This window comes from Garra rufa, chromosome 12, assembly GCF_049309525.1.
Source record: "Garra rufa chromosome 12, GarRuf1.0, whole genome shotgun sequence".
In the NCBI taxonomy this organism is placed as follows: Eukaryota; Metazoa; Chordata; class Actinopteri; order Cypriniformes; family Cyprinidae; genus Garra; species Garra rufa.
Window position 1 is genome coordinate 23,000,990 of NC_133372.1, and position 22,100 is coordinate 23,023,089.

Genomic DNA, 22,100 nt, shown 5'->3' on the forward strand with positions numbered 1-22,100 from the left:
AGGATCAGACTGTCAAAGATCAGACATATTTATGGAGATTACACTACATCATTGTGCATTTCTTCCTCAAAGATGGTCTGCAAGACAGCATGTGTCACTCTCTCTCCCTTTCACCCCTCCCCCCTACACTCAGACACTCAACGCACACACATACTTAGAGGCAGGCAGAGTGAGAGGAGATTTCTGATTTCTTTTAAAAATCTTCTTTAATTCATAGAAACGTGTATACTTGTGAAAATAACAGTGTTTGCTCAGAGTGACTAGTTCTCGATGTGAAAAAAGTTTTAAAGAGTTTGGATGCTGCACTTTAAAGATATAAAAAAATTATGGTTATCTTTTTTACTATCACTTTAAAAAATCACCACATCAACACCGTTCAAGATATCCCAAATCCGCTCGCAATTTAGCATCTTCAGAATATTCTCTTCATGCTAAAAAAGTTTGGTGTGAACATCTTGTTGCTCTTATGAGCAGTATGAATTTGTTTACAGCCTGATTTTTCCAAAAATCCACATTCAAATCCAAATAGCCAGCTTCCTGTTGGTCATAGCTAATGAGTTTGATTTAGAAAGTTGTCCAGATTGATGAGAACGATATATGTACAGAGTTTGGTGACTGTAGGAAAAACTAACCCCCCAACTTTTGTCAAAAGATGGCCCTATAGAGTGCCTGCTCCACACCCATTTATGGCCTTTTGCCAGTGCCTAACTATCATTAATATTGATGTGTGTGTTGAGTTTCATGAATTTCTAAGCATGTTATCTGCCTCGAAAAGACAGGAACCTAATTTTAAAGTTTGACATGTTGCCATGGCAACAGCATTTGATTTATCATCGACCCCTTTACATATTCTCATCGGCCGTGTTTTTACATTATTTTGATGAAGTTTGAAGAAAATCGAGTAAAATTAAGAGGCTGATTTCAAAGCATTTTGAAAATGACACACTTCCTGCTGCCAGTTGGCGGCACTATAACTTTGACTCATAATAGTCACGTTTATGTAATCGGCATCATAAAACGAACAAACTGGTGAAGTTTCATCAGAATCAGGCAATGTGTGCAACAGTTATTAGACACTTCCTGTTTCTCATTTCTCGCCATAACTTTGTCCGCTTTTTTTTGCATCCCCAATGTCTTGAGATCATGCTGACCGAGTTTGGTTACAATCCCATGGAAATCCTGGGAGGAGTACATCAAATTCCAGAGCATGTGCTTTTTAGACTGCCCTAAATATCTCACTTCCTGTTGGGTGGAGCCCATGACATAGAGTACAAAAGTTGTTTGGCTCAGTGAGATCTATATGTGTACCGAGTTTCATATGAATACGTGCAAGTATGTGTGCGCAGTACATCAAGTTTTCTGACTGTGTTCCAGGGGGTGCTGTAGAGGCCCTGAACCATGCCCGGGTCCCAGCTTCTGTGGCGTCCTGATGGCCGCAGATTCCAACGTTTGTGCAAATTTTCAAGAGTTTTTGAGTATGTTAAGGCCCCCAAAAGTGCCCGGAAGGTTGAAAAAAATAAAAAATAAAAAATAAGAATCCTTAGAAGAACAATAGGGCCTTCGCCCTTTTGGGCTCGGGCCCTAAAAATGTTTAGCATACCAGGGTGACTAGGAGTATAAAATTTTCCAGTCATGACTTTCTGTTCCACAGGATTATAAATATGAGGAACACAAAAGCCAAATTCCTTTAATCATCCATCACAAGAAGTAAAACCAAAGAATGCAGTTCTGATGTGCAGAACAAGTTTGTTGAGCTTCACAAAATAGAAAGTGGCTGTAAGAAAAGAGCTAAAGCATTGAAAATCCCCATTCCCACCATCAGGGCAATAATTAAGAAGTTCCAATCAACTAAAGATGTTACAAATATGCCTAGAAGAGGACGTGTGTCTATATCATCCTAATGCATGATAAGGAGGAGAGTTTGATTGGCCAAAGACTCTCCAAGGATCACAGTTGGAGAATTGCAGAGAATTGTTGAGTCTTAGGGTCAGAAAGCCTAAAATAAAATGATCAAACAGCCCCTAAATCACCACATGTTGTTCCAGTTCCCTGACCTGAACCCTGTATAAAACTGAAGAGAAGAAGCACCAACATGAAGCTGGGAAGAGAGAGATTCTTGAGAATCTAGAGAGATTCTGTTCGAAGGAATGGCCTCTGATCTCTTGTCAGGTGTTCTCCAAACTCATTAGACATTGTTGGAGAAAACACAGAACTGTTATCTTGGGAAAAGGATGTTGCAATAATTGAGTGCCAATAATAGTGGCCAACGTGAACTAGAGAAAAACATTTATTTCATAATGAGATTTCACCCCTAGGTTTTATTGTTTTACTTCAATGACAGGTTAGAATTTTGTGAATTGTTTTGAATAAAAGATCAAAAGGATAAATTATGCAGATTTATTTTCACATCCACCTTTGCTCATAACAAGGGTGCCAATATTAGTGGAGTGCGCTGTACATATCACTGCAGTCACATATCACTTTTTGTACACAGTTATGATTACAGTTCCATATGTTTCGCTTTCCAAACGTAACAAACGTTTGGTAGCTCAGCACGGAATTGGACTTAGGATGTGGAATCATTAGGTACAAAACCTTTGAAAAACATGACTCATGGTGAAAGAGCTGAAAGATGAGAGATGAAAAACAAGCTAAAATGGCATGCTTGCGATTGCGTTTTTACATCACATTCGCTTTTGTTCATACTATATGGTAGGTTTAGGTGTAGTGCAGATGGTACTTTATTTTAAAACATCACGGAGCATTAGAGTTATAGCGCCACTCAACGGACATTTCAAACTGCGGTGACATACAAAACCAACGTCACATAAAACGTATCATATGTACGTTCATCTGTTCCGCCACTCAGTAGACATTTCACATCGAATACGTCATGAAACGTACATATTTCACATCTTGTGAAAAAGTTCCCACGGGTGCGCTTTCGTCATGAGATCAGGTTGGTATTTGTGCACATGGCTGAGTGAGTTAAGGTAATATTTAAAGGAACACTCCACTTTTTTTGGAAATAGGCTCATTAGGAACTACACTCCCATTCTGGCGTAATAAACAAGGAAGTTTGCTGGCCGCAGGCGCAGTAATATCACGCAGTGCCTGAAATTAGTTCCCAGCTAGGTAACTTCCAATGTGACTGGCGTGATATTACGGCGCCTGCTTCAGCCTTATTACGGCAGCAAACTTCCTTGACTATTACGCCGGAATGGGAGTGTAGTTCCTAATCTTATCGGCCTAGAAAATGGCAGCTTTACATTTCCACCGGTCTTAGTACACGATATAACTACAGAAGAGTCAAGTTTTAAATAGGACAAATATCGAAATTCGTTGGTCATTTTTGAACGCGATGCTATATTGGTCTCACAGGATTCAGTGATTTATGCTCAGCTATGGTAAAAGTGATATCGCCAGAACAGGAGAACGGCTGAATGGATTTCAAAACGGTAAACTTATTAACTCGGGGGGAGTTGGAGAATGAGCCTATTTCCAAAAAAAAAAGTGGAGTGTTCCTTTAATCTATGTAGTGTTGAGAAGTATAATTTTCTTTAGTGAATTGATTCGTTTGGACGTTTATTTAACTTGACAAAAAAATATACATCAAACCAGCTGAGTCTCATTTCAGATTTTAAGCTGTTTTTCACTGTTTTTGACTCAATTATACAGTAATCAAAAGTTTTTAACAGTAAGAAGTCTCTTCTGCTCATCAAGCCTGCGTTTATTTGATCCAAAATACAGCAAAACAGTAAAATTTTTAAATATTTGTATTATTTAAAATAACTGTTTCTATTTGAATATATTTTAAAATGTAATTTATTCCTGTGATTTCAAAGCTGAATTTTTTGCATCATTACTTCAGTCATATGATCCTTCAGAAATCATTTGAATATTCTGATTTGCTGTTCAAAAAACATTTATTATTATTATTGAAAACAGCTGAGTAGAATTTTTCAGGTTTCTTTGATGAATAGATACTTCAGAAGAACAGCATTTATCTGAAATAGAAATCTTTTGTAACATTATAAATGTCTTTATCATCACTTTTGACCAATTTAAAGCATCCTTGCAAAATAAAAGTATTAATTTCTATCATTTCTTTACCAAAAAAATAAAATAAATAAATACTAACTCCAAACTTTTGAATGGTAGTGTATAATGTTACAAAAGCTTTTTATTTCAGATAAATGCTGATCTTTAGATCTTTCTATTAATTAAACAATCCTGAAACTCAACTCTCAACTGGACTCAACTGTTTTAAATATTGATGATAATAATAATGACGATAATAAATGTTTCTTGAACAGCAAAACAGCATATTAGAATGATTTCTGAAGGATCATGTGACACTGAAGACTGGAGTAATGATGCTGAAAATTTAGCTTTGATGACAGGAATAAATTACATTGTTCAAATAGAAAGCAGTTATTTTAAATAGTCCAAATATTTCACAATATTACTGCTTTTGCTGTATTTTGAAAAAATGCAGGCTTGGTGAGCAGTAGAGAATTCTTTAATAAACATTAAAAAATTACTGTTCAAAAACTTTTGACTGGTAGTGTGGTTGCATATTTTTCTTATTCTTTTTTTTGTGTATTTAAAAAGATATTCCCCCCTTGAATAGCTTCAATGTAATTATTTTTCTTACTAGCTTTGTTATTTAGCTAATTAGTTTTTTTAAATGAGTAACTTGACTGTAGTATAACTACATTAAATTATGTAGCCTGTAATGTTTTGGAAATGACAGTTTCAAAGGAGCTTCCCCAACACTGCTCTCTGTCTACCCTTGTTTTAACACTTCTTTATCACGATTTCATCAGTACAAAGTAATTTATAGTCACCTAACATACCCTAACATAAGTAAAAGCAACTGATCTGGAAACAGATCTCTCTAAAATCACTTTTTTAAACACGAAATTTCAATGTCAAATGTTTCACTAGCTAAAAGATTAGAGAAACATGCCATCAAACAAATTACACTTTTGTAATAAATGGGCATTTCATGCTTGACTTACTCAGTCCTTCAGAGACGTGGGAGCTCAGGGATAAATACAGCTCACTCGCTCTCTCTTTTGTCATTTTCCTCTCTCTCTCTAACTATGTGTGTCCCAGAGGGAGGTCAATGTTTTCCTCTCTGTTCTTCAATAATAACTTGCCTCTATAGTTTTCATCCTCCATTGCACCTCCTGAGCAAAGACCAGGTTATCCATACTAATTCACAGCTCTCAGTCTTAGGAGACTTTGAAACAACAGAACAGTTTTAAGAAACTGAACAGATTATTAAAAGCAAGAGCAGTTATTACAATTAAATATGACATGTATTTGCACTTCTAGTTAGAGCCTGTCATTGTATATGTAAATTTGATTTGCATTATAATGCATGTGGCACTTTATGTATATGTTTCACGAATGTATATGTCTCCGTTTATGAGGTCAGTGAGTAAACATGATATTTAGCGGAAAATAAGAAACTCGCCATTGTGATCAGTACCGCATGCTGAGGTCGAGCTGAATTCTTTCTATTGTAAATTGTTTGAGCGTTGAGGTTTGTTTCCCTGACAACTGTGATGGAATGTGGCAGGTGGAGGTGGCTCAGAAACAGAGTAACAGGCTGATAATGAAGGCAGTTAGCTCTGTGCTAACATGAAACACCCATCAGCTTTCATTATCTCAGCCTGGACATTTAGTTCATTTTGTAAATTGAGTTTAGTATGGTCTGTGTGACATGTCATTGCCTATCAAGAATTAGGTTAATTTGGTTCAAAGGTGGTATTCGCCTTAGTTCGCCTTGTAATGTCAGTGTGCCATTTCGTCTTGAGTTCTCTGATGGACAGTTATTGTCCAGTCCAATCTCAGTGTCTCTCCCTGCTCTCTATCGCAGACTGAGACACAGTCTGAGCCAACAGACATTTTCTAGCATTTTAAAGGTTGTATCAGCGATTTCTAGCCTGAAACATAAAGTGTCAATTTCAGCTGACCTTTCTTCACGATCCGCTCGCTGCCTGCCCCATAAATTGTCTGTGAAAAAACTGCGTCTCTCTGGTCAGCCTAGGGTCCGAGATATGCCAAAAAAACAATCGGTGCTACCAACCTTTCCACAGAAAAACAAACAGTGTTCCAACCAATCAGCATCAGGGGTTTGGTGTTGTGGACTTTCCTACTGGTGCAGGGATGTGAGGGAGGCGGAGCGAAAGTCCACAACACCAAACCCCTGACGCTGATTGGTTGGAACACTGTTTGTTTATCTGTGGAATAGTTGATAGCGCCGATTGTTTTTTTGGCATATCTCGGACCCTAGGCTGACCAGAGAGACGCGTTTTTTTCACAGACAATTTATGGGGCAGGCAGCAAGCGGATCGTGAAGAAAGGTCAGCTGAAATTGACACTTTATGTTTTAGGCTAGAAATCGCTGATACAACCTTTAAAGGGAAGGTTCATCCAGAAACCAAAATCAGTTATCACTGACTCAAGTCAATTTTTTCAATGGAGTGTCTATTTACACAAAGTGCAAATAGTCTGTCTTGTTGGCAGAGGCAGTTTACACTAGGGGTTGAACGATTTCATATTTTTTTAAATCGACATTTAATATGTAATAAAAGTTGAGTCGGCATCGATTAGTCGGTTATGACGTCATTAATGAACAAATACACTTAAACCTTGAGTTGAGACTCGAACACCTTGTGCATAGCTATGGGATATGACACAGCGCTGTCTACATGGCTGTTGAATCTATAATAGCTCGCTTTTAGCAGTTATTTTGTCTTTGGGTCGTTATATTTCTCACAGATTTCTGCTCATTCTAAATCAGATACAGATAAAGTAGTGCTTTAAAGATTACATTTATATGAAGTCATTAGTGAGAGAGCGATTGTGTGGGTTTTAATTACTAAGAAATATATGCTAGAACTTTTCGGTTTCCAAGCTATATTACTGAGAAGTCATAGAACAGTGTTGACAATTCATTTCCGCACTGCGCTATTGTGTGTGTGCGATCTGCACATGATGTACGAGCTACTGTCTGTAGCCTACGTGTGTGCGTTACATTGAGCAGTGCATTCGATTAGAACGGCAATTACAATAAACTGTTTAAAACGTGGATTCTCCTGTTCTATTTCAAGCATCCAGATGGTATAATCACATGTTGTGGAGCGTTTTCGGAGTATGCATTTAATGAACATTTTAACTGTTTTGAAACATAGTGTAAATGTGGACTTCAAAGACAACTTATCCTGTTGCACCCTCTATAGGACCAGCGACTAGTCTACGTCAATCTTAAAGCGTCATGGCAGAGCATTAAAGTCGACTAGTCGGCTATTTGATGCAACCCCTAATTTACACTAAAGGTCATTGCACACCAAGTCCAAACTTTTTTTATGCGTTTTTTTTCTTTTTATGTATATATATATATATATATATATATATATATATATATATATATATACAGTCAAGACCGAAATTATTCATACTCCTGGCAAATACTGACTTAAAGTTACTTTTATTCAACCAGCAAGTTTTTTTTTTTTTTTTTACCGGAAATGACACAGGCTTCTCACAAAAGATAATAAGACAATGTACAAGAGGCATCATTGTGGAAAAAATATTTCTCAGCTTTTATTTACATTTGAACAAAAAGTGGCATGTCCAAAATTATTCATACCCTTTGCAAATTGTCACAGTCTATGGGAAAATCCAAAGTTCTATACCATTCCAAATAGTCCAAGCTGTTCTAAAGCATCCTAATTACCCTGATTCATTTGGAACAGCTGTTTTAATCAACTCAACAGGTGAAAAACAGAAGCTCTCTGCTGTTGGTTTGTGGACAGTCATGGCTTAGACAAAGGATCTCACTGAGGACCTAAAAAAAAAGTTCCAGTGGCTACATTGCAGTGTTGTTTTTAACAACCATCTTAGATTTAGTCTTAGTCTTTTGGACTAAAATGCTTATTAGTTTTAGTCAAATTTTAGTCACTTCTAAATGTGATAGTTTTAGTCCAATTTTAGTCGACGAAAAGTCAAAAAGGTTTTAGTCTAGTTTTAGTCAAAAAAAGGGGAAAGAGTCTTTTAACAAATTAATGTAGGTCAGTAAGTATTTTGCTGTTTGGTAGTGTCACTTATAAGTTGTGAAAATAGCAGATCTATAGTTCAACACAATGTGAGCTTCCGGATCGACTATTTTCACCAATAATTACAATAATGAAGGAATGGTTTTAGACATAAAAGATATATATTTGAAATACACCCATAGGTCCTCTCACCGTTTGCGACCACCCTGTGTGCAAACTACCGCCATCATGGTTAATCGTCTGTCTGTCTGAGTGACAACAATGTGACGTGTTGAGCGTAACCAAACAAGGATAGAATGCTAAAACGGCTTGCCATACTAGTATGGCAACGAGTATTTAATGCTAAAACGGCTTGTCATAGCGGCAGATACTTTTTCGGTTTTAATTGGCATGCACAATAATCAGAAATGTCATGCATTTTAAACGTCTGACGGAACACCCACTAACATTTTCGTCTATTCTCGTCTTGTCAACGAAAACTCACACACGTTTCGTCATGTTTTAGTCATCAACGAGCCATTTTTATCTCGTCATCGTCTCATTATCGTCATGAAAAAAAGTGGCGTCAACGAAATGATTTTGTCATCGTCATCGTTGACGAAAACAACACTGCTACAGTGCAAAGTATTATTAAAAAATACAAGACGTTCTGCACTGTGAAAAATCTCAGAGGATGTGGTCGGAAGCCAAAAGTGACACCTTTGCTGGTCAGGAGGATAGTGAGAGAGGTAAAAAAAGAATCCAAGGATCACCACCAAGGCCATCCTGATGAATCTGGGCTCTGCTGGTGGCAACATCTCAAAAACATTAATGTTTTGCAGTGGCCCAGCCAGAGTCCTGACTTAAATCCAATTGAGAATCTGTGGAGGGAGCTAAAGATCAGGGTGATGGCAAGGAGACCCTCCAACCTGAAAGAGTTGGAGGTCATTACTAAAGATGAATGGGCAAAAATACCAGTGGAGACATGCAAAAAGCTGGTCAGCAATTATAGGAAGCGTTTGATTGCTGTAATAGCCTTTTCTATTGATTATTGAGAAGGGTATGAATAATTTGCCACTTTTTGTTCAAATGTAAATAAACGATGAGTAATAATTTTTTTCACAATGATGCCTCTTGTACATCCTCTTCTTATCTTCTGGGAGACGTTTTATCTTTGATCACTGGAGTAAATTACATTTTAAAATATATTCGAATAGAAAGCAGTTATTTTAAATAGTAACAATATTTCACAATATTACTAATTTTGCTGTATTTTGTATTAAATGATTGCAGGCTTGGTGAGCAGAAGAGACATCTTTAACAAACATTAAAAATCTTACTGTCCAAAAACGTTGGTAGTGTAAGAGATTTGAAAAATGATTTTAAAAAAAATCGACCCTAAATATTGTAATATAAACCTGGGGCTAGCTGAATAATCTGTTTAGACTAATCTTAAAAAGTTAGTCACCTAATTTGTTTTCTTTAAGACTGATCATAACTGTTTTAAGTTTGTTACAAAAAGGTAGATTGGCCTAATTTGAGTCAGAACAGTACAACTGATTATTTCTTGGTTAACTGCTACTTGCTCTAACTAGTTCTTAAAACACTTAAGTCTTAATATAGTGGCTATGTTGCAACTGGCTAATGATTTCCAAGTCTTATGAATCTAAAAGTAAGTAAACAAGAATCTTTAGAATCTGTAAGTTTAGACTGTCTCATGATGTTAGACAACACTCCTCCTTTTGTTAAACATTAGTTGAATACTAGTAACTATCAAATAAGACTAGATTTAAGCTGTTTCACAACTGTAGATAAGACTGGCTTTAGAGCAGTAGAACTGAATTAGTTGTTGTGAAAAAAGACAAACACTGTGGGTTTTGTGGACCGATGGCAAGATGCCTTGGAGAGGATTAAAGTGTTTGTGGCACGGTGGAAAGTGCCATGTAGTTTTTGTGCCAAAGGAAGTGAAAGGTTAAGCAGGGCCTGGCATCTTGGACATTAGTTCTGTTAAATATGAACACTATGACATTAGACATACTGTACTACTGCCTTTATGGCAGTGCTGACAATGTGCTGTTAACTTCATGTGCACCTCATCCTATGGTATTAGTGAGTGTTCTGTAGATGCTTTTTGCCAACTGCTTTTGATGTGACTCTGGATCTGCATTTGCGATTGGACGACTGCGGCAGCAGTTATACGATTGGAGGCGGATCCTCTGTCACAGTGTTGTGAGTGTCTCTGTGCACAGGAAAGATATTAAAAACCTTGGGTCAGACTGTTGCCATGGCACCCAGTTATAAGTCAGGAGTGAGCAACCTGTCAGAACATTTGCTGCGGTATGTGTGTATATCGAATTTATATACTTTTTAATATACATACAGTATAAACACTTATGCATGCAAATGCAAAAAACCACATATAGTATTTAGATACACAATGTACATCCCATACTGTATGTAGTATATAGAATTAACTGTACAAAAAGTGAGATTCCTTACTTCACTTTAAAGGGATATTTCACTCAAAAATTACAATTCTGTCATGAAATACTCACCCTCATGTCGTTCCAAACCCGTAAGACCTTTGTTCATATTTGGAACACAAAGTAAGATATTTTTGATGGAATCAGGGAGCTTTCTGACCCTGCATAGACATCAAAGCAACTACCAAGTTCAAGGCTATGAGAATACTTTTGTGCGCAAAGAAAACAAAAATAACGACTTTATTCAACAATTTTGCCTTGTGGATTTCAAAGCCCTCGGATTTCATCAAAAGTATCTTAATTTGTGTTCCAAAGATGAACGAAGGTCTTACAGATTTAAAACAACATGAGGGTGGGTAATTAATGACAGAATTTTCATTTTGGGGTGAACTAACCCTTTTAGCATGTATGTAAATATTAATATAACTTGTAATATATTCTAATATATAGGGCAAAAGTTTACACCCCCCTTTTAGAATCTGCAAAATGTTAATTATTTTACCAAAATAAGAGGGATCATACAAAATGCATGTTATTGTTTATTTAGCACTGACCTGAATAAGATATTTAACATAAAAGATGTTTACATATAGTCCACAAGAGAAAATAATAGTTGAATTTATAAATCTAACCCAGTTCAAAAGTTTACCCTTGATTCTTAATACTGTGATCAACAGCTGTTTTTTTTGTTTGTTTAGTGATAGTCTCTTGTTTGTCCTGAACAGTTAAACTGCCTGCTGTTCTTCAGAAAAATCCTCCAAGTCCCACAAATTCTTTGATTTTACAGCATTTTTGTGTATTTGACCCCTTTCCAACAATGACTGCATGTATGAATGTATGAAGAGCCGGGGGTGAAAACTTTTGAACAGAATAGAGATGTGTACATTTTTTCTTAATTTGCCTAAATATCTTATTTCTTCATTAAGTACTGCCCTTCAGAGGCCACAGAAGATAGTTACTTGTTTCCCAGAAGACAAGATAAGTTAAATTTACCCTGATCTTCAAATTCCAAAAGTTTTTTACACTCAGATCTTAATGCAGGCTTTTTTTCTACTGAAGCATCATTGAGCATTTGAACCTTCTGTAATCGTTGCATATGAGTCCCTCAGTTGTCCTCAGTGTGTAAAGATGGATCTCAAAATCATACAGTCATTGTTGGAAGGGGTTCAAATACACAAAAATGCTGGAAAACCAAAGAATTTGTGGGACCTGAAGGATTTTTCTGAAGAACAGCAGGTTTAGAATAAACAACTAGGGGGATGTAAACCTTTAAATGTGGTCATTTTTATAAATTGAACTCTTACTTTCTCTTGAGGACTATATGTAAACATATTTTATGTGAAATATCTTATTCAGGACAGTACTAAATAAACAATAACATGCATTTTGTATGATCCCTCTTTTTTTGGTAAAATGACATTTTCCAGATTCTGAAAGGAGGATGTAAACTTTAAAAATTAATAAAATATATAAAATAAATAGAAGCATTTTCTAAAATGCTTCTAAAGCGTTAAACATTAAATTTTGAAATAGACTGACTTTTGTTTTAAAACACGTTTTAGTAATCTTTGTTATATTTACAACTTTAATTAGATTTTTTTTTACAGTGTATAGTAACTAGCTGTACATAAAAGCAATAGAAGTCAATAGAATGTCTCTATTAGCTAAGTAAATGTGTATGTTCGTGTGTAACAAATGTTACAGACTATTTTTGCAACAAATCGTCTTATACTGTAATATTATTGAAATAACAGATTTAAAGTCAGTGTGGGTGTAATGCATGAATTTCTGTCCAGAGGATGTTTGTTCTCTCAGTGGAACAGATGGCACTGCGCTCTTCCAGACACCGTACTTGATGTCAGCTGAGATTACCTACCCTTGAGCCAATACCAAACGGAAAGAGACACATTCAGCCCAACCTAGTACTGTACATCAATCTAAAGTGTCAAACAAAATCAATTTACTATCCACTTGAAAAAATGAAAACGTGTGGAAAAGCATGGGTTTTGTTAGCCTGCAGCACATTAATCAACTATTTCAAGGTCGAGATGTACCGTATGTATAGAGACCAGTAGTGAAGGCTTTTTCACTATTTTATAGACTTAGTGAAGTGCTAAAATGACTTTAAAACTCCTGAATGTAATCACAACGGCTTTTTGAATCTAATCAGATATGAACTCAGTGACACATGCATGCTAAACTTATATGTGCTGTTTCTGCGAGCCTAAGATAGTGCCGGATAAAACATTTATGGCCGGGAGACTCAGCAGAGAAGGTGGGAAATTTAGGCTGACAAGACATTCTGCTCCATCGACATTTATAACTTGTGCTACACGTTCTCTTTTTAATCCCATCTTTCTTTTTGTGACTTGAATATCAAAATATTTAGCTTGTGGCTAATGACTTCAAAAGCACGTTCATCAGCCAGAGATGGACTTCAAGGTCAGGTTTGAAGTCCTTCTTTTGGTTTTCTGAATTCACTTAATTTGTTTAGATGTAAAAAATAACGGTATATGTTATGTTTCATCAGTTTTTCTGCTGTCACCCTTTGCTTTCCCAGAGGGTTTCAATTGAAAAAAAGGGAAAAGCTGTTTAAAGCACACTCTTTAATAGACAAGAAAAGGGCACGAAAACATATCGGCGCTGTTTGGGGGGACTTTGATCATGAAACAAAACCACATCAAACCATATCTGATGTTCATATCCGTCAAGTTCTTTAATTGTCACAGTAGCTTTGAAAAAATAATAAGATACCTTCATAGTTCTGCCATGGATAGAGGCCTGCATCTCTGAAGAAACCATGTTATCTCTGAAAAGGTGGCATATCCTTAATGATCAAACTGCTATAAATGTAGCTGGTAATATAAGAAATGACTGAGAAATGACTTGTTCTGTGCATTAAAGAGAAAAGAGTTAAAACCTTCTCATTGTGTCACATTCAGGACTTCCAGATATGAAGTAACTCCAAAAATTCTGATTAGAGTTTAACAAATATTGGTTGTCAGTGGTTGATTCTTAAACTATTACTGTATGTAGTCTGGTAGAGTATAGTTATGTAAAGCTGCCATCGTTATTTATTATCTCTGGTTCATTTTTAAATCTTGTAACATTTCTTCTAATCTGGAAAAAACATTTTTTAATTAAATTCTGATAAATCAGATTTAATTTGTTTGTGTGTTTATTCAAGCTGCCGATTTCAATATGACTCATTATGGTTTTTCTTATTTACCACAACGACAGAATGTGTGTGTAAGAATCAACCATTGTTTAAACCATCATTTTTTAAAGTATCTTTTGCTGACCACGGCTGCATTTTTATCTTTTTATATTCTATTCATAAAGCACCTTAAAAACACAAAGACGTGAAGAAATAAAATCATGAATTACTTTCTCCAGATCACTGAAATATAAATTAGATTTGAGTTTAGCAATATTTCGCAGTTGAAAGATACTATTTTTTACAACTTAATTAATTTGTCTGTCAAACTTTAACTCTGTCATAAATAAAACCCAAATTCTTAACATAAGTATGCAGATTGAATGACAAAGGATACTGACTTGTTGCTGTAATTTTTGCACAGTTACTAGGGCCAAATATAATAATTTCTGTCTTTTCCTCTTTTAACTAAAGACAGTTATTGTTCATTATTCAAAGAGTAATTTAACAAATACAGTATATCATCTCCAGACTTCATAGGCAAATACATATGGGTGTCGTCAGCATAAAAGTGATATGAAATATTATGAGCCAGGACAAACCGTCTTTTGGCATTAAAATATTACCAGGATTTACTAATTTAGACACGCAGTGAAGACTTAGTGCTGAAGAGGTGTGGACAGTTATTTTTGCACCTGATCTTATTGAATATGCATTTGTAGGAGTTTCCTTTTCAGACGCAAAATGTATAGATTTATAGTATTAAAATGAATCACGCTATGATTTTGCTAACATTTCTGCTTGTCAAATTACTGGTATTTGCACCATTATTTAACGCTCAAAGAAGCATGTCTTAAAGCAGGCGGTAATTTGCGCTGCTCTTAGTAGATTGCCTGAGTAGTGACTCCATATTTGGAAAGGCACAGAAAATGAACAAAACCTTCTACGGAGCCGCTAAAAGGACATGGTTAGCTGCTTGCTAGCGATTGCCTGTTACATTACAGTACATAATATTTCACTTACTACATAAACAGAGTAAGATCCTGAGCACCATTGACAAACATCTAATCTTGTAAAATGTGTTCAAAATCGCATAATAATAGTGGCTCCCTGATGCCTGCAATTTACATACAATATAATTACCCAATGATATAATTGTGAGAGAAAGCACTGAAAATTTTTATTTCTCCCATCTCATATTTATTAACCCTTTAGGGGTTCCGTGGTACACGTCATTTCCTTTCTGAACACGGTATTCGGATTCGGGCACATCCCTTATTGGAAAGTGTAAAATATTTTTGATTTATTAGGAAGTTAGTAGTTAGAAGGAAACACTGATTTCTTAAATCAGGACTACCCATACTACAGACTGGTGTGTTTTTGTATCAAAAAACTGGTGCGTTTGATGTCCAGTGTGCACAAAAAAATGATGAAAAATCATGAATCGTGATAAAAAAATGTAAATATTGTGTATCGATTTTTAATTGAATCGTGACCCCACGAATCGATATGAGGTACTGAACGATTCCCACCCCTAATGTTTAGTAAATCTGGCCCTATATTTCTTAAAAATAGAACTGCAAGGAAGCATATAATGAAAACAACACTGGTCCCAGAAAAGAACCTTGAGGGGCTCCACAGGTAATAGAATCTATTGATGATGAAAAGCTTTCTAAAGACCCTTCTTCCTCAGCTGGGATCGTTTAGAGCCGTTTGAAACTGCATTTAAACTGCATTTTGGAAGTTCAAACTCGTGGGCACCATTGAAGCCCACTATATAGAGAAAAAATCCTGAAATGTTTGCCTCAAAAAAAAAAAAAAACAATCTCTTTACAACTGAAGAAAAAAAAAACATGAACATCTTGTTCTGGAAGTGAACTTCTTCTTGAAACTGTAATGTTAGTAAGAGGGTTATGCAGATGATAAGGTGAAAAACATTACCAACATTTAGGTTTATAATTTACAATACTTGGATTTAATTCGATTTAAATTGTATTTTAAACTGATAGTATAATTAAGTTCAGTATCATAGTAATTATATCAATAGCAAGTCTTTGGGGCACAGTTGGCACCATTTATAGAAAACAAGCTGTATACTTTGAGAAGCAGCGGGCCAAGAATGCAATTCATGAGTTAAGCAAACTCACAAATGCCTCTGAGCTCCTGTCTGTAGAGAGAACAAAAGAGTTTGGTTGTGGTTACATCACGGCTGTCCCAGCAGACAGAGCTCAGTGGTTTAAATACAGCATGTCCTATTCACGTCCCACTGCTCTGAGATCCAGCTAGTCTCCTCTTCAGCCTACTCATTTCTCACAGCCACCTCGCAAACTCTGTCACATACTCACACAAACATGCTCTATAGTCACAGACATGGATTAATGTCACAAGTGTGTCATACAAATGAGGCTTAATTAATGAGCCTTCCCTTTGTGCAATTAATCAGTTTCAACATCAATTAATTAGAGTTAGTAGAGATGAGGGGAGGGAGGCAATGACTAATGCCGTTGTTTCAGTCTCAGCCTGCGCTGTCTGATAATACTTCACCCATAATCTGTGATCCACTAACCACTTTATCAAATACCACATTTCCATTATTGCTGTTTTCATATATCTTGCTGGGGTACTGTCAAGGCTGGGCAGTTTCGTGATAGTGGTCGCTGTTACTGGCAGAATGATAATTTGCCTTCATGTGCAGTCCTGGTAATGTGGTCTCTCTTTGCCATTATTTTTCATGGAATCCCTCCTGCCAAGACCAGTATACTGTAGCTGGTCACCAGCATGTGTTGTGTTTTTGATGCTGGTGTGCTGGTGTCTCGACCTAGGAGGTCTGGAGAAAGTATTCTTCAGCCTATTCCCATTCATCTTACTTAATGCCTGTTGCCTATATGGTGTTTTTTTGCTTTGTTTTTTGTTTAGCTTTGTTTTCTTTTGCATTGTGTTTTGTTTAGCTTTGCTTTGTTTTTCTTTGCTTTTTGTGATTTTTAAAATCTGCAAGTTTTGCTCATGGATGCTCAGTTCTGGATGCAATTATTATTATTTTTTTGCTTTGTGTTTTGTTTTGCTTTCTTTGTTTTGTTTTGCTTTGTCTTTTTTTTGCTTTTTTGTTTTGCTTCACTTTCTTTTGTTTAGTTTTATTACACGGCTCTTTGGAATGCTTGATTCTGATTGGTCAGTTGAGACATTTGCAGGTTCGTTCTTTTCAAATAATCACCGCTCCAAAGTAATAACGCATAGCCGGTACTACTTGTATGTTTAAAATCCCTCCGTGCCAACAAAGATTACCGTTTGGCGCCATCTTGTGACAAACACTGGACAACCACAATTACCAATGGAAAATTTCGACATTAATCTATTTAAATTGTCTTACTAACGTACATAGTTTGAATGTTAGTCACGTGGTACTATATCGTTTCGCGGAAGGATAAAAATGTTAATTTAAAACAAATATGCCAATAAAAGGTTTCAAATTCATATTCATGTCCAGTTTTTTTTCCTTATGTGGCAAGTAGCCGTGTAATAAGCGGGATAATGTACAGGCAGCCGGTAGTTATCGCAGAAATAAGCCCCTTCAGTGTGATACAAGACCCTCGCGTCGGGTCCTGATCACACTGTCGGGGCTTATTTCTGCGATAACTACCGGCTGCCTGTACATTATCCCTTACTTGTTCTATTTTGTGGTTTTTATTTGCTTTGTTTTGTGTTTTTTTTTTGTTTTGCTTTATTTTGTTGTTTTTATTTGCTTTGTTTCTTTTTTGTTTTGCTTTTTTGTTTTGCTTTCTGTTTGTTTAGCTTTGTGTTTTATCAGAGCCGTTTAGAAACAGAGTTGCGACACTCACATAGGCTTCCATAGGAACCGAGGAATGCGGAAGTAAAGCGTGTCATGGAGCGGCCAATAGTTCCAAACAACCAATAGTTCCTGCATTGAAGCCCATTCATTTCAGCGCTTCTCAAGCACAGTCGCTGGTAAATTGAAGAAATTACTGCATTTTTTTTACATTTTAACGCATCAGTTGACCTCTCGAAAAACTGTCCAGTGGTGGTATTTTATGAAGCGTGTTATAGTTAATGTTTATCGTTAAAAAATAAACAGTTATACTGTAAATGCAGTTAGATAACGTGAGAAACATTGTAATAGCGACCATAACCAGATATAGTTGTCATATTTTTAAGTTTTTAGTCTTTCTGCAATCTTTCTTTCACCGTAGGAGGTTGAATGAGTTTCAGTAAAGACTGCATTCAAGAAATACGATAAAAATGTATGCTGAATGCAATTGGTTGCCTTGTGTTTTTTTAAACACTATTTTAATCTTTTCTGTTATGTTAAATGCTATATTTGCTTGCCTTTTATAATATTCACTTATGCTGTATATTTGAATATCATAAAATAACATGAGTGAATTACTTTTTTTATTTAACATTAAATCGTTAAATTGAAACATATAAAAAATGAGTGTTTGATCATGTCCAAATACACATTCAAATGTATTTAACCTTAAATATCACACTAACTGTAATATAAACACTATATTAGAAAATGTTATCTTTTAAATGGTCAGGATCATTATTGCACATATTATTTAGTACAAAAAAACTCCTCAAAATATTAACTAAATAGAACTTAACTATATATTACAATTATTTAATTGAATAAAAGTTACACTTAAGGTGTTTGGTCACATTTGACTGCCAAAGAGTATGAGAACATATTAATAATGTCTCTTTATCACTCCCCAGAATAAAATGCGATTGCAAAGCATATTCAGAGTAGTTATCAATACACAATCAATGCACATTATGTGTTAATAATTACTCGAAATTGCTGCAAATATAGTAAAACTGCTGTCTATCCTACTTAAACCCATTCAAACACATTGACAGCATGGAGCTGTTTGGAACTATTGAGAGCTCCATGAACCACGTGACCACGCTGCGGCGAGATCAAAGCGTGTCACAACTCTGTTTCTAAATGGCTTTGTGTTTTATTTAACTTTGCAGTGTTTTGTTTTGCTTTGATTTTTTGCTTTGTTTTTCTTTGTTTTGTTTTATCTTTTGTTGTGCTTTTTTGTTTTGCTTTACTTTGTTTTTTGTTTTGTTGTTTTATTTGCTTTGCTTTGTTTTTGTTTTGCTTTGTGTTTTGTTTAGCTTTGCATTGCATTGTGTTTTTGTGTTTTGCTTTACTTTGTTTTTGTTTTGCTTGTTTTTTCATTTGCTTTTGTTTTATTGTTTTTTTGCTTTCTGTTTTGTTTAGTTTTGCTTTGTCTTTTTTTATTTGTTTTGCTTTTTTGTTTTGCTTCACTTTGTTTTTGTTTTGATCTATTTTGTTTTTATTTGCTTTGCTTTGTTTTTTGTTTTGCTTTCTGTTTGTTTAGTTTAGCTTTCTGTTTTGTTTAACTTTGCAGTGTTTTGTTTTGCTTTGATTTTTTGCTTTGTTTTTCTTTGCTTTTTTTGTTTTGTTTTGTCTTTTGTTGTGTTTTTTTTGTTGCTTTTTTGTTTTGCTTTACTTTGTTTTGTTGTTTTATTTGCTTTGCTTTGTTTTTGTTTTACTTTGCTTTGTGTTTTTTTAGCTTTGCATTGTGTTTTTGTGTTTTGGTTTTGCTTTGTTTTTGTTTTGTTTAGCTTTGCAGTGTGTTTTTGTGTTTTGGTTTAGCTTTGTTTTTGTTTTGCTTTGCTTTTTCTTTTTTTTTCTTTTCTTTTTTTGTTTGGTTGTTTTATTTGCTTTGTTTCTTGTTTTGCTTTTTGCTTTGCTTTGTGTTTTGTTTAGCTTTAATTGTGTGTGTGTTTGTGTGTGTGTGTGTGTGTGTGTGTGTGTGTGTGTGTGTGTTTTACTTTGCTTTGCTTAGTTTTTTGTTTTGCTTTCTGTTTTGTTTAGTGTTGTTTTGTGTTTTGTTTAACGATGCAGTGTTGTTTTGCTTTGATTTTTTGCTTTTTTGTTTTGTGTTTTGCTTTGCTTAGTTTTTTGTTTTGCTTTCTGTTTTGATTAGTGTTGTTTTGTGTTTTGTTTAACGTTGCAGTGTTGTTTTGCTTTGATTTTTTGCTTTTTTGTTTTGTGTTGTTTTATTTGCTTTGCTTAGGGTTTTTTTTTTTCGCTTTTTGTATTGCTTTGCCTTTGCTTTGTGTTTTGTTTGCATTGTTTTGTGTTTGTTTTTCTTTTCTTTGTTTTATTTTTGTTTTGCTTTGCTTTCTTTTTTGCTTTATTTTGCTGTTTTTTTGTTTTGCTTTTTAGTTTTTCTTTGCTTTGTGTTTTTGTTTGTTTTTGTTTTTTTGCTTTGCTTTGCTTTGTTTTGTTTTGATTTGCTTTGCTTTTTGTTTTTTGCTTTGCTTTGTTTTTTTGTTTTTTGTTTTGCTTTGCTTTTTTCTCTTTGTTTTTTGTTCTGTCAGGACCACTATCGTCAAAGATGACTGACAATTAGCATACAGTTTGGATTGGCGGTATGGTTCTGTTCTGGGCAAGATCTCCCTGCACATCCATGCAGCCTAGCATGGATAACATCAGGAAGAGCAGTAATAATCCCCCAGGATAAACAGAAAAGAACAACAAATGTATTGCAGAAATCATTATGGTTCAATAATTTAATGTACATTTAGAATTAGAGGATCAGAAGGCTGAAACCTTACAGACAATAGATGGAGTCGGGGATGGAGGTGGGAAATTAGCTATTGAGCAGCATAAAGCTGGTGATAAACTGAAGGACCTTATATATGAGTGCTGTGATAGGTGTCACATCCCTATAGGTAGACATGGATTAGCTGAGAGTCTTGACTAACGTGACCTGCAAGAACTGACGCTAACACTAGATTTTTGTTTAGCTTTGTTTTGTTTCGCATTTTGTTTAGCTTTGCTTAGTTTTGCATCATGTTTTGTTTTTCTTTGCTTTGTTTTTTGTTTAGTGTTTTCTTTTCAGCAAAATGGTGTAGTTGCCAACAGGGGCCCTGCTAATCAGCAAAAGCTTGGTCCCCACTAGGCTTTCTGAACTATCTTAATTAGCAGTATCCACCAGAAATATCTTTTTGTTGGTGATCAGCATGGCTGTGCTGGTGCAGTATCCAGACCTTCACTAAACCAGAGTGGAAGCTCATGGTTTTTCAGCAGGGGTCATCACAGTTTAATAATATTCTATAAACAAACTCATGAATAAAAATCTTTAACCATTTCACAGGCAAATCACGATTGAGGAAGGCGAGCAGCGGGCCAAGGAGCTGAGTGTGATGTTTATCGAGACCAGTGCCAAGACAGGCTACAACGTCAAACAGGTAAGTTTCACCTCAACACCTCACTCTGTCAGTGGAAAAAGCGGCCACAGCATGTGGGTGTGAGAAATGCTCTGCGTTCGTTCTGATTTCTCTTCTGAGGTGCAGTTGAAAGCATGATTCAGAATGACTAAGCGCTGAGGTGGGAGAGATCAGATGTGACGCGGAGCACTGCTGTGTTTTCTCTGTCTCTGAGAGCCGGAAATGCGTACAGCACACAGTGTGTGTCGTGTGGGCTAAATTGAGTGTGTTTGTGTATGTTAGCATCAGCTCCGTCTGACTGGATCACAGACTGCGCCAGTCGTTCAGTCATCCTGTCTCTCTTCTGTTAGAATGACCACGCTTTGCTACATTTAAAGTCAAAATCTAAATTTAGGGTCAGAACTCTCCATTTTACAATTACAAATTGAAACTTAGACAAAACACACAAGGCTTATTACTGTCTAAAAGTAAGAAGCTGTATTATTGTACATTGTTCCATTAGCTCTACTGGACACTAAACCTTTATTTTTCTTAAAGCCATGTATCACTGTTTCACAGGAGCTCAACACTGACAGTACGACACTAAATCTCTAACACAATGTATTATTGTCACCAGATGTGGAGCTGACTTGTTCCAGTCTCCATTACAAATTAAGATCATTTCCAAGCCTTCACATTGTTACACGTGTGTGTGTGGTTGTAGACGTTTGATTCTGTGTTGTCTGGCACAGGGAACTGCATTCATCTGAGATTACGATCGATACTGAGATTTTCTTATTTATTTCTCCAATAACAGCAACATTAGTTAAACTGATTACCTCGCAGAGGTAATTGCTAAATAATGACTCAAATATTGATTGAAGAATTGCAGGGTGTCAGATCCTTTCCAGGATGAAATTGAACTCTTGTGTAAATAATACAATGCACAACAAGTTTTGATGATAATAATAATAGTAGAGTCATTTGTTGCATAGCAGTGTTTCATTGCTATAATTTGTAAAAATATGAAGTTTCATTATAGATGCATAGCAAGATCATTATTTTCAGTTTCGAAAAGGTCTGACTTTAGTATAGTTTAATAAAGTTATTCATTTTCTTCTCAGTCTTAATTTGAAAACAAATTCAGTGGCTTTTTTCATGCAGTTAAGTGTGTGTATGTATAATCCAAACCAACATTCT

At 35.6% G+C, this 22,100-nt stretch overlaps 1 protein-coding gene across 1 annotated transcript in view; it reads left to right on the forward strand.

The window, feature by feature from the left end:
- The window catches only part of rab6ba (RAB6B, member RAS oncogene family a), a 140,595-nt gene that overhangs the window by 100,031 nt on the left and 18,464 nt on the right, over positions 1–22,100 (forward strand). The window contains exon 6 of the mRNA XM_073851408.1: positions 20,849–20,942. Coding sequence (XP_073707509.1) covers positions 20,849–20,942 — 94 coding nt within the window. The remainder of the gene's footprint in view (positions 1–20,848; positions 20,943–22,100) is intronic.